The following is a 14219-nucleotide window of genomic DNA, read 5'->3' as shown; positions in this document are numbered from 1 at the left end:
ATATATTTTATATTTCTGCCTTTCTACATTTATAGGGGAGGTCTTTATGTCTCAGAATATGTTTTATTTTTGTAAAAGAGCCATGTGCAGCTGACAAGTATGTAAACTCTCCATTTTTTAAATGTTCAATTCAGGCCTTTAATTTCTTTCTTTTGTATCATTAATGATATACATGGGCAGCCTTCTTATATATATTAATACAGATCGTATCAGGTAATAAAATATGTGCATATTTACACAATACACATGTATACATATATAATATATGCACATTAAAATATATCATTATATGCAAAATACACTTTTATTTTTGATTCCCTAAGAAATGCTTGGGATATGATGGAGAACTGTGTTAGCTAGTCAATAAATATTTGTTATTTGCCTATTGTTCCAAGCACTATGCAAAGTGCTGGAGATACAAAGAAAAGGAAAACCAGTTGTCTGTCCTAAAGGAATTAACAGTGAAAAGGACAAAGAGAAAGGAAACAAGCATTAATTAAGGGACTCCTCCTAGGTGCCAGCTACTGTTCTAAGCACTGCAATGATATTGCAATGATAATGTTAGATCTCTCTAGATCTGAAAAGAGTACATTAAGTTCCCCCATTATTGCCATTTTTATAATTTTAGTATTTCTTCCTTTATTTGACCGACTTTTCCTTTAAGAATTTGGATGCTATGCACTTAGGTCTATTGATTCATTATCTAGGTACCTTTTGAACATAATGTAACTTTCTGGCTTATCTCCTTTTTTCTTTTCTATATTTCCTGTAGTATTATCTGAAATCACTTGTGCTACCCTTATTTTTTTGAGTGAGGATGAAGCATAATAGAACTTTTTGTTCTAGTCCCTCATTTTAGTTCTATGAGAATCTTTGCATTTCTTGTACATAACAGTGTAGGATTCTGCTTTCTATTTCATCATCTTTTTCTCTTCTATTCACATTCATACTTATGACAGTTAATTTTGTATTTCTCTCCAACTTGCCCTTCTTTTCTTTCTTCCTCTTTCCTCTCTCATCTTCTTCCCAAATAACAAAGGAATGATGACGCAACTGAAACAGTCTGTTTCCTCTCTGTTGTAGTTCTTTCCTTCCTCTGACCCTGATCCCTGCCAGTTGTCTTTCTTCCTTTCCTTTGAATTGAGCCTTAATGTTCCCCCCTCCAACATTTGTTCCACTTATAATTATTTCCTTAACTATCCTGCTCTCCCTCCCTCATAAGACATTTTACCTGTCCCTTGTCTGTCTTCTAGTTCCTTTATGAGTTTGATGAATTCCTATACTAAGATTTGTGTATTCAACCTGCTTTTATCTAGTTCAGATGAAAATAAAATTCATGGGTTGCCCAAATCACCCTTACCCTCATTGGTTATATACTTTAAGCACTTCTATTATTCAATAATAATTTTCTTCCCCTTATTACTCCTTTCTTTCCCAGTATGTCTCTTGTCTCTTCTAGTTTCTATCCTAAGGCCAGTTATCTTCTCTTGAGACCATTAAAAGAGAACAAAACCACCAACAGACCCCTCTTGTCATTTTAACTTTTCTTCATGACCCTTAAAACATTATGGTTCTGTGAAAACATGTTGCTTATCTCTCTATTAACAACTAAACAATTAATCTCCATATAGTATCTTTCAATCATACAATGTGAACCATTCTGAATTTCTCTTGATACTTGCATTTACATTGTCAAATCTCTACTCAATTCTGGTCTTTTCAATAGGAATGCTTAGAAATCTCCCATTCCTGGACAGTTGGGTGGTGCAGTGGATAGAGCACTGGCCCAGGAGTCAGGAGGACCTGAGTTCAAATCCAGCCTCAGACACTTACTAATTACCTAGCTGTGTGACCTTGGGCAAGTCACTTAACCCCACTGACTTGCAAAAACTTAACAAAAAAAAGGAAGAAATCTCCTATTCCATTAATGATGCATTGTTGCTTTACACCTGGTTTTGTGGGACAATTCTCCTTGGTTATTAAACTTTCTCTCTTGATTTTAGGAATATCATGTTCCAAATTCTCCTCTTTTTTGAAGTAGCAGCTGCTAAGTTATATAGGACTTAGTGTGGTTCCTTAGTATTTGAACTACTCCTTTTTGACTGTTCTTAATATTTTTCTTTGACCTCTGGACCACCATTTTTTGATTCCATCACGTCTCCAGTCACCCACTCACCAAGGCTATCATCTTTGACTTCTCATTCTATCTAACCAATTCATTGAGATATCTTGACATTTCTACTTCTACAACATTTAATATATTTTCCCTTCTCTTTAACTCACCTAGCCAGTATCCTAGTATATCTCTTACCTGAGCTATTGTAATGGCTTTCTAATTGGTGATTTTCCTAAAGCATTTTTCTCAACATGTTAGTCCCCATTCTTCAAAAATTCCAGTGGTGAGACTCCTGGGAAGTTGGGGGAGTAGGTCAGAAAACTCCAGACTCTCCAAATTTCCTCCATAAAAAAGACAGAACACTGCCTCAAAGTAAAGGTAGAGTGGCAGAAATAAATCAAAGTTGAGATAAAACAATTGCCTTCCTAAAATACTTTTAATGCTTTCTTCTCACCTCCACCTTTTAATTTCCCTTTTTCTCTTCAGAATTCGGTTTAAATTCTACCTTGAGCAGTTGTCACCCTTGCTGCTTGTCTTCCCTTCAGTTCTGTAAATATCCTGTGCATGTGTTGTTATATATTGACCTGCTGCCTTACTAATTACCTAGCTGTGTAACTGACCTTGAGCAAGTCACTTAACCCCATTGCCTTGTGGCCCTACAATGTGAACTACTTGAAGTCAGGGGACCGTTTCTGCTTGTTTTGTCTACTCAACATTTACCACAGCACCTTGCATATTATAAGAGCTTAATAAATGCATGTTGATGGCAATACATATAGAGCCTATAGTAGGGAAAGGGGAGGGAGAAAAACGTGAAACTCAAAACCTTGCAAAAAATGATTGGTAAAAACTGCTGTTGCAAATTGTTGGAAAAACAAATTATTTAAATTTAAAAATATCTAAAAAAGCATGTTGATCAACTAAATCGATTCTCCAGTCACATGAAAAATGGTCATTAGGCTTCTCCTTGAAAATCTCCATTGATGGAGAGTGAACATTAAGTCAGTGTATTCTACTGTTGAGAGCAGCTTTAATTATTAGGAAGTTCTACCATAAGAGCAAAAATCTGCTTTTCTTCTACCTTACACTCTGGTACTGCTTTGACATTCTGATGCCACATAGAATCAGCATAATCCCTCTTCCCTGTGACCACCTGAAAGCTATATGAAGATAGTACTTTTGTTCCTCCCTGCCCAGGGGATCTTCCCAAGATCCAGACTTTCATCTCCTGGTGGGCTGCCTCTCTTGGGAGATGTCCAGGCAAAGGCTGGATGATCATGGGCTGAGTCTGTTAGACTGGCCATTCTTTGGATGTAGGAATAGGGCTAGTTGGCTGCTGAGTCTCTTACAACTCCCCAGTTTTATGATTCCATGATTCTCCCTTTTCTTGTAATCCTCCTCCTGATCTTCTCCATCTTTAAATGCCCTTCTTAATGCGAGTAGGCCCAGAATGACATGATATAACAGATGAGCCTGACTAGGACAGCAGCTCATTACTCTCTTCTTTCTGAACTAGCCTAAGACTGACTTTATGGTGTTGAGAGGGTTGAGTTGAGAGACAGAACTAAGTCTCACAGGGTGGGATGTCCCAACACCCCTAAAAGATCACCACTCACCTGGGTGAGCAGTCACTTTATGTATATTGTTCTGGTTTTAACATTGAAAGAGGAGCATTTTGGTCATCAGAAGATAGTTGGATACATGGAAAGTGGCAAGATTCAAGTCATCGGGAAATTCAATTCAGAGTACAGACTTTCTGGTCTGAGGAGTACCCTACAATGTTTAGAGACAGAAAGAACTTCCTATGTTTTCCCAGAATTTTTCTTTGATTTTACACAGGAGGAAAAAGGACCCTTTTACAGATGGGGAAATGGAAGTCCATAGAGGTACAGGGACATACCTAGTGTCTTCAGTCACTTGGCAGTGATGGCCCGGACCGCTGTTTTCCAAACCAAACTACTGATCCCCCAGAAAGGAACCCTCAGCCTTGGCAGAGACGTAAATCTGAAAGTTGGCAAACTCTTATAGACAGCTAAGTCTGAAAGTCTGTCAGATTCAAAAAATGTCCCTGTCACACCCCTTCGATTCAGATATTAATTTAGCATTCTTAGGGGGTGGGGGGGAGGAGGAGGAAGGAAGGTCTAGATTAGTGATATCACTTGTATAGTGAACTCCAACTGAGCAAACCCCTCTCCCAATGTAGATCTGTAATTATTCTGCAATTTATAGTCTTATGAGAGTCATCTGCAGCACTGAGAAATAATTTGGAATGATCATATAGGGAAGCTAGGTGGTGGCGCATTGGTGTAACAAAGCACTGGACCTGGACTCAGGGGGTCTCATTTTCCTGAGTCCAAATCGAGCTTCAGATACCTACTAGCTGTGTGACCCTGGGCAAGTCACTTCACCCTGTTTGTTCTCAGTTCCTCATCTGTAAAATGAGTGAAGGTAGAAACAGCAAACTACTCCAGTGGTGATGATGATGATGATGATGATGATGACGATGATGATGTTTGTCCTTCATTCTTGAAGAAGACTCTGACATCAGGTAGGTGATACCATGAAAAGCATGTGAATTGGATTTGGGTAAGGGGGGGGTGCTGTGTAAAGTCACCAGCCTCACTTTCTCCTCCAGAGCCATCTAAGTCCAGTGACCAGATAGGAATCAGGATGACAGGAGATGACCCTGGATGCAAGGTGATTCAGGGTTAAGTGACTTTCCCAAGGTCACACAGCTAGAATTCAGATCCTCCTGACTCCAGGACTGGTGCTCTATCTACTGTGCCATCTAGTTGCCCTACTCGGGTATCTCTGCTAAGAAAACCCTAAATGGGGTCATGAAGTGTCAGACATGACTGAAAAATGAATAAGCAATAACAAGGATCATATAGCTAGTATATGTCAGAGATGGGAACTGAATCCAGGTTGGTTTTTCTGACACTCCAACCCCTACTCTATGAAGTGCTTTCATTTAGCTTTCCAACAACTTTGCAAAAAAGAATGACTGACAGCATTTTTCCAGGCAAGGACTAAAAGTCACACCCCACCTCCCCTAGTCCAGACCAGGATCTTTGACTGTAGGCTGGTCTAACAAGAGTATTGGAAGAATCTAAACAAGCTTTTGGAGTCATACTTGTGACTGACATTACATATTACAGCTAGCTTGGGAGCCCTGGCTATGTTGTATCACTCAAAGAGACTAGAATCACTTGCTTCAGCATAAAACATCCTTATCATAGAATTCAGAGCTGAAAAGGGTCTGAGACATTGTACTGTCTTTTACAGAAGAAGAATCTCTAAGCCAGGGAGGGGCGGGACAATGACAGATCTGGATTCCAACCCAGGCCCTCTAATTCTGATTTCCACACTCTTTTCCCATTACATATTAGAATTGAATCCAATCTCAATTCTTACTTAACCCTTCTCCCTGCCCTGTGAAGAAAACAAATTCTTTAAAACATTTTCTGTTGAAAATAATTATACTTAGAACATCAGTTCTGAGGAAGAGAGGAAGAGATTTGAGAATACTATAAAAACAGGTCATACACATAAGCCACTGTGTGTGTGTGTGTGTGTGTGTGTGTGTGTGTGTGAGTATGAGTGTGACTGTGTGTGACAGCCCAGATGTGCCCAGCCCCAGTTGTCTGTGGTCAATACAAGCCGCATTCCTGCACACAAACTTTCCCTGGGAACATTAAGTCCAAGCAGGGCATATTCTCGGCCTGAATGCTTTACATCTCACCCTTGGACAGACCCAGCCCTGTGAGGAGTCTGGGCCCAAGGGTCAGAGGGGCTGAGAGGAAGAAACAGGGCGGGTGGGCACTTACATTGATCATAGCATTGGAGGTGATCCGAAACAGGGTGGCCCGCTCATTCACCGCCTTGAGCTTCTCCCCACTTTCAACAGGTATCTTCAGGCTCTCCAGTTCGCTCAGCGATCTCTGGAGAGCTGCCCCATGTTTTGAGATAAGGTCATTGCATGTGTTGAGGTCATCCAACTTGCCCGAAAGAATGCTTAAGGTGTTCTGCAGTTCACCCTTGTCAGAATGGGTGGGCACCTCCTCATCTCCAGAATCATCTGTGCAGGGAGGAGAGGGGGAAAGATGGTTTCCATGGTTACCACTGGACTCTTTCAAACATCAAGCCTACCGGGTCTACTTGGTCAGCCAACAGCCAGAGCTACTGTCGGAGCCCAGACCTAGCTTCTTCTCCTTGTCATCTGGGTCTCAGCTCGGCTCCCAGACCTATTAACTGGGCTCCATGTGCAGCTTGAGATGGTTTTTCCCACCCCACTCCCACGCCATCCCTCCAAGCTGTTCACTTCCTGTGCTTGACTCCTAGAATCCAACTCAAGAGAAAAAATGTTCCAGAATACTGCCCTTTCATCAGAGAAGGGAAGATTTCAAAGTGACAACTGATCTGTGGGAGTTTCTGGTCCTTGCTCATTGGCTGACCTGGCTAAATCACCCTTCTTCCCAGGGTCTCATTTTCTCCTCTGTCAAAGGACTGGACTGGCTGAGGTCATCACTAAATCAAATGCTAGTCAAGCCTCTTGACTGTTCTGGACAACTCAGGTGAGGCAAAAGGCTCAGGTTTTGGTCCCGGCAGTCAAGTTCTGCCCAGGCCCTGCCTCTCAGAGTCTCTGTTCCTTCTTTTGTTTAAGATGGCCAATGGGGAGTAGGAACAACTCTGATAACATAGGTAAGCTGTGCAGATACTATTATCTCCATTTTAAAGATAAGGAGACAGACTCAGAGAGAACTGATGTCTTGTCACAGACCTAGTATGTAAGGGAATAGGGACTCAATCAATCAGTGACTACTAAGTGTGCAGGGCACTAGAGAAACTATCCAAAGACATACCATGTACATATATAGAAAGATAAACAAAGCATATACAAGGAAAAAAATGCAATTTGGGGTGCAGGGTGGCAGGAAAATCATTAAGAGTTGGAAAGATCAGAAGGATTTACACTGACACTGGAGGAAGCGCATTCTGTTCAGGGGCATGCAGCACAAATAGCCATTTCCTGATTGATAAATGGACCAAAAGTTTTCAGAGGAAGACATCAAAAGATGTTAATAGTCATATGGAAAAATGCTCTGAATCTCCAATAATGAGAGAAATGAAAATTAAAACAACTCTTAAGTAGCACCTCACATTCATCAGATGGGCCAAGATGACAAATTCTGGAGAAGAGGTGTAAAACCAGGTAAATGAAGTACTGCTGTTGAAGCAGTCAACAGTCAGTCTGGAAAGTAATTTGAAACTAGACTCAAAAAGCTATTAAAGTGTCCATACTCTTTGACCCAACAACCACTACTATTTCTATAAACCAAAGAGATCAAAGGAGGATACAACAATACAACAATATTTACAGCCACTCTGTGGTGTCAAGAATTGGAAATAGAAATAATGTCCATCAACTAGGGAAGGACTGAATAAGTTACTATATATGAATGTGACAGAATACTATTGTGTGATAAGAAAGTATGACCTGGGAAAGTCTTCATGAAATGCGAAGTGAAGTGGGCAGTACCAAGAATTCTGTTATATTACTGGATCAACTGTGAAAGACTTAAGAACTCAACAAAATAATCTATTACAATTCCAAAGGATTCATGATGAGACCTGTTGTCCACTTCCAGATGGAGATCAGTTCTCAATCTTGAAGCAGACAGCACTGCAAATTGAAGCAAATACCATAACTGATTCAGTCATTTCCCCAGTTGATGAACAGTTCCTCCCTCTCCTTCAATATAAATATGACAGAATACTACTGTGCTCTAAGAGATTATGGTTTCAGTGCATGGGGGCAGGGAACATGGCTAATGTGGAAATTTGTTTTAATTGACTATACATTTGTAACAGATTTTGTTTTTCTTTTCTAGAAGGGGCTAGGAATGTGTAAATAGTTTCAAGATAAAACATTTTCTTAAAAACTAAGAGAATATTTATTGTTTTGGGTTTTTTTGGGTTTTTTTTTCTGTTTTTTTTCCAGGCAATGAGGTTAAGTGACTTGCTCAAGGTCCACACCTTGGTAATTTTTAAGGGTCTGAAGTCAGATTTGGACTCAGGTCCTACTGACTCCGGGGCCAATGCTGTATCTACCATGCCACCTAGCTGCCCCCTAAGAGAATTTTTAAATCACTACATACAAGAGAAATAAAAATGGACAGAAAGGAATTGAAACTAGTAAGCTATGGAGAAAGGTAAAATCTTCCCTGAGGAAGTGGCCCTTGAGCTGCATGCAGAATGTAGGAAGACTGGAAAGGCAGGAAGGAGTTGGGCGAAAAGAGTTTGAAATGCCAAACAATGAATATTGTATTTAATTCTACAGGCAACATGCATTAGGAAAATCCCTTTGGCAGGGGAGTGGAGGCAGGGAGATCATTGAGAAGGCTACTGGAATAGTCCATATGAGAGCTGATGAAGAGTGGTGCTTGCGAGAGGAGAGAAGATGATTTATATGAGAGATACTTTAGAGGAAGAAATCATAAGAACTGGAAACTGATTGAATATTTGGGGTGGGAGGGGGAAGAGAAAGAGAAAGATCAAAGATGACTTTAAAGTTGTGGGCTTAGGGGGAGTTTCTTAACCAAAGGATGATAGTGCCCCTGACAAAGCTCAAAAGAATGTGAGATGGTGGGGGATGACGCCAAAGTATGTGAGATGAAGAGGAGGGGTTAAGAGGCAACAATTAATAGAATAAAGGGTAGCTAGGTGGTACAGTGGATAGAGCACCAGCCCTGGAGTCAGGAGGACCTGAGTTCAAATCCAGCCTCAGACATTTAATAATTACCTAACTGTGTGACCTTGGGTAAGCCACTTAACCCCATTGCCTTGCAAAAACTAAAAAAAAATTAATAGAATCAGTTTTTTTCTTGAAATATGAGACAGGGTCATCAGATAAGAGACTGGGAAGAGAAAGTGGTATGGAAAGATAAAAGATAGAAGAAAAGATTTAGAGCATCTGTTGGGATAACTGAAATATGAAATCAATTAGGAAGTTGTAGTGGAACTGCCTTATTGAAATGAGAACCCCTTTAAATTAGTTTATATAAGTCATCATGGATTGATAGTTTCTTCCAGGTTCATTCAGCAGCAGGTGCACAATGATAGGAGTAATAAGATGACAAGAGAACAGAGGAATCAAGAGTACAGTGTAGACTTTAGTTCTCCAAAGAGTTAAGATTAGAAAGGAAAGAATAAAAGAAGGCTCTGTATAGCCAGAGCAGGAGAGTGGGCTTGGAGGTCTTGGTGAACAAGATGAGTGGGTGTAAAAGGGGGGAGGCAAAGGGAGAACTGGAAAAATAAAATATGTTCAGATAAAGGAAATTCAGAATTCTTGATCAGGGAAGTGGAAAATATGTGAGTAATCCAAGATTAGGGATCTGAGAATATCATGTTTAGTTGAGACAGAATGGAGCAGTAGTGACTGGAGTTGAATATTTTGAGGAGTTAGGAAGCTAGGATATATGAGGAAACACCAAGATATATGGTGAAGTCTCACTGAATACGGTGGGGTAGGAAAAAATGTGAACCAGGCACTTAACTGACTGGGAAAGGAAGGAGAATATCCTGGATGTCAGTAGATAATAGTTACTCAGCTCTCAGAATGTGAATGATAGATTTGTAATGAATAAAATTTCAAAGGAGGAAGAGTGGTTGAGCCATAGTGGCAGAGGAAGAGTATGGAAGTGCAACGGGAAATAAGGAGTATTCCAACTCCCATTTCATGATCATTGTATTAGGAGTATAAAAGATGGTACAATAAAAATATTCATAGCAGAATCAGAAATTAAGTGAATGTCCTTCAATTGGGGAATGGCTTAACAAACGGTGGTCTATGTATGTGATGGAACACTATTGTTCTCTTAGAAACCCGGAGGGATGGGAATTTAGGGAAGCTTGGAAGGACCTGCATGAACTGATGCTGAGCAAGTTGAGCAGAACCAAAAGAACATTGTACAGCCTAACAGCAACATGGGGGTGATGATCAACCTTTATGGACTTGGATCATTCCATCAGTGCAACAATCAGGGACAATTTGGTGCTGTCTGCAATGGAGAATCCCATCTGTATCCAGATAAAGAGCTGTAGTGTTTGAACAAACACCAAAAACTATTACATTTAATTTTTAAAAAAACCCAACATTATCTTATTAAGTAATTTTCCTATCTCTCATGCTTTATTTTTTCCTTAAGGATATGATTTCTCTCTCATCACATTCAACTTAGATCGATGTATACCTTTGTTACAATTTAAAGACTATCAGACTGTCTTCTGGGGGGGGCAGTAGGGAGAGGGAAGTAAGATCAGGGAAAAAATTGTAAAACTCAAAATAAAATTTTTCTTAAAAAAAAAAGATGGTACAAACAACACTAGAAAGGATGGCTAAGGAGGCAGTGTCATTTGGAAGTACCAGAAGATGTGAGAGATACAAAGGAGGTTAAAATGAATTATGAAACAAGAATTCTAGAGGGCACAATAGAAAGGGCAGATGGAGTGAGAGTAGAACAAGAGATGGGAGGTAGGGCTGAAAGGATAGAAAAGATTGGGGAGGGAGGTGGCTTATTTTTTGGCAGTAGGTAATTTATTATCACAGGGACCAAGGGAGTAAGTAACTGGTGGTGGGAATTTAGAAGGTGAGGTTGGGCAAGGCAGCAGGAGTTCTCAGTACCAATGTTGATAATAGTAGATGAATAGAATACTACTTCCTGACTACTTTGTAGTGCCTAGAAATGGTGTTAGAGAACTCCAGAATACACAGTCCTTGGGAATCTCACTGGCCCCACTGCCTCTGGGGTTCATCCACCTGTTTGTCTCTACATTCTCAATTCCCTTGATATGCTCCATAACAGCAGACATTCATCATTAGTGAACTGAACTGAACAAACACAGAATCCCAGATGAGGAGCTGGAAAGGAACCTTTGGAGCTTATCTCATTCAAACTCCTTGTTTTACAGATGAAGAAATGAAAGCTGAGAGATGTTAAGGGACACATCCAAGGTCATAAAGGCACTAAGTGGCAAAATTGGGAAGGAAAGCCTGTCCTACTGGCTCAGAACCCAGCTCTTTTCACTGAACCAAATCAAGTCTATTCCTGTTATCTTTTGCTTTTCTTCTCTGCTATTTGCACTATCACCATGCTAGAACTAAAAATCACCCATCTTGATAGAGTAGTCTCCTAAATGGCCTGTCTCCCTCTTACTCATCATTCATTTGGCTGACAAATTAATCTTTCCCAATATATAACCCTGACCAGAGACAGAACTGGAGTTGGAATCCTTGCTCTGCCACTGTAACTGGGAGCAAATCCTTCTCCAGACCTCACTCAGTGTCCTCTACTATAAAATGGGGAAGTCTGGACTAGTCATCTCTGAGGTCTCTTCTAGCTCTGGATTTGAAATCCCATGAGGGCACTCTCGATTAAATACTTTCAATGGCTCTGCTTTAACCTGAAACAATTACAAATTCCTTAGCCTGGTCCCCTTCTCACACTGTTGAGTTACTCCTAGGGCTTCCACTAGGGAAGGGTTCAGGCTGGCCAAAGTTCATTCCCTTTCTGGTTGTGCTTCTTACTTACTGGTCTTCAGCATCCAACGTCACCTATAATCTATAACATCCTTCTCCCATGGGTGCGTTCCTCTTGAGCTTCTCATCTTCTGGACTTCAACACTTTGTCCATACACTGGCTACTTCATCAATCAGCACATTTCCTTGGTTTTGTCTTCCCCCATTAGAATGTAAGCTCCTCAAGGGCAGAGGTTTGTTTTTTGCTTGCACTTGCTGCCCTTTATACTGTGCTAGATCTAAGAATTTAATATTTCCTTTGTTGTACTGGCATTCAAGCTCCCAACCTGCCTTTTTATACTTCTCTTCCACTACTTTCTCACAAACTTTATTTTAGCCACATCCTATCTCTTATGTGCATCCCATGCTTTCCTGCTTACACAGCTTTCTTATTTCCTAAGTACTGCCCTTGCAACCTAATTTGCTTCTTAAGATTCCATCCCTTCTCTGAAATTCTGATCAAATACCCACTGCTCCAGGAAACCTTCAGTGATCTGCCCATTTAGAAATGTTCTTTATCCTGGGAAGACTTGCATGCACCAATGAAAGTGAAGGAAAACTATTATACAATGATCACAACAATATGAAGAAAAACCTGGAAAGACTTAATTAGTCTGACCAATGCAATTACCAAATCATGATTCAGAAGACTGACGATGAAACCAGTCTCTATGGTAGAAAGGTGACTGACTGTAGGAGCAGAAAGTCATTTTCAAATCCTTATTATAAGGGGGTTTCCTTCATTGTACTTTTGATACAAGAGAGGGCTTTCTTTGAGGGAAGAGGGGAGAGGGAAAGGGCAGAGTAGAAAGATAGTGCTAAGGATACCAAAAACCTCCCATATCAAACAAAAAGGAAATGATCTTTCTGTTCTCAGCCCCTAACTCTCCATTTACAATCACAGAGCAGGGCAGAGAGCAAGAATGATGTCTTATTTTTCCTCTTATCTTCCTCAGTTGCAAACACAGTCCACTGTACAGAGCAGAAATTTAGTGCATATTGAAATGAATCAAATCAGATTGTCTTACATTTACTTTTCAAATTCCGTAAGTCAAAAGGACCTGCTCAGAAAAGCACAGCTTTTTCATTTATAGGATCCTTAAAAGTAACAGGTTGTCATGGAAACAGCTACCTGTCATGCTAGAAGAGATATTTTTAGAAGCTGGATGTTAAGCTTCTTGGAGGAAGCAGCTCCTTTGGGGCTCTTTCAGAATGATCTAGAGTTCAGAGAGTGCAGGGAAAGGGGTACAAGAAGCTGGGGAGCTCACCCGATACCTCAGATTATACTGACTGCTTTCCATGATGACTTGATGGTTTCTGAGTGAGAATTCCTTGAGTTCCATGTGCTGAGGGTGAGCAAGCTGCTTCACGTCTCAGTGACCCAGGCTTTAAAGCTACAAACTGACAGGCATTGTTGGAGAGCATCCTTTCCAATGAAATCACAAGTCACTTGGGATCTCAGTGTGTCTTGTCTTCCCAACTAGAATATCAGCAGGGACAGTGTCCCCCCCCCCCCAGGGATGCTCTGGGGGAATTGGTTACCCACTATGAGCTTCAGGGTACGTGAATGCAAAATGGGCATATCTCTGTTCTCAGCAAAGAGTTTCTGGAGGACTAATAGAATTTGGACAGCCAGAAAGGAGGGGAAGGTCATTTCCAGGTATGGGAAGAGGAGCAACAATAATCCTTCCCTCCTAGAAGGATGGTGTCAAATTGAGAAGTAGCCAGAGACAAAGCAGAGAGGTTGATTTCTGCTTCTGAAAAACTGCTTGTTTATAGTCTTTGGCCATTTAGCAACTGAGGAATAATTATTATAAATTTATCTCAAGTCCTCTAAATATTTGAGAAGTGAGGTTTTTATCAGAGAAACTTGCTGGAAAGTTTTTTTCCTCCCAGTTTCCTGTAAATCTTGAGCATATACTAGTTTTGTTTGTGCCATTTTATGTATTCAACAGTATCCATTTTATTTCCTGTGATTCTTGCAATCTCGTTTGATCTGATCAGAGAAGTAAAATTTTCCATGCTTCTCTAATTTGCTTATTATTTCACCCTTTATGTCTAAAGCATGTTCCCATTTTGACCTTACTTTGGCATAGGGAATGAGATGTTCTATAACCTAGTTTCTATCAGATTGCTTTCCAGTTTTCCCAGTAATTTTTGATAAGTGGTGAGTACTTGTCCCAAAAGCTCATTTACATCTTTGAGTTTACCAAACACTAAATGACTAAGGTGTATCTAGTCTGTCTGGCTGATCTTTGTCCAGATTTTTTTCATGATTACCACTTTGAAATACAATTTGAGATCTGGCAACTGCTGGGCTACCTTCCTTCATGGTTTTCTCCATTGGTATTCCTAAAATTCTCCATCTTTTGTTCTAACTCTATAAAATAATTTCTTGGCAGTTTTACTGGGATGTCAATGAATATGTAAATTAATCACAACTGTCATTTTTATTATATTGGCTCAGCCTATTCATGTGCTCAATATTTTGGCAATTATTTAAGCCTGATTTGTGTGAAGTGTTTT

At 40.2% G+C, this 14219-nt stretch overlaps 1 protein-coding gene across 7 annotated transcripts in view; it reads right to left on the bottom strand.

The window, feature by feature from the left end:
- OSBP2 (oxysterol binding protein 2) overlaps window positions 1-14219 on the bottom strand; it is a 273029-nt gene that overhangs the window by 79028 nt on the left and 179782 nt on the right. For all 7 annotated transcript variants that reach the window (XM_074206362.1, XM_074206361.1, XM_074206355.1 and 4 more), the window contains one exon: window positions 5944-6194. In XM_074206362.1, the coding sequence (XP_074062463.1) occupies window positions 5944-6194 (251 nt within the window). The remainder of the gene's footprint in view (window positions 1-5943; window positions 6195-14219) is intronic.

This window comes from Macrotis lagotis, chromosome X (assembly GCF_037893015.1).
Source record: "Macrotis lagotis isolate mMagLag1 chromosome X, bilby.v1.9.chrom.fasta, whole genome shotgun sequence".
In the NCBI taxonomy this organism is placed as follows: Eukaryota; Metazoa; Chordata; class Mammalia; order Peramelemorphia; family Peramelidae; genus Macrotis; species Macrotis lagotis.
This window is presented reverse-complemented; position numbering and strand designations above follow the sequence as displayed.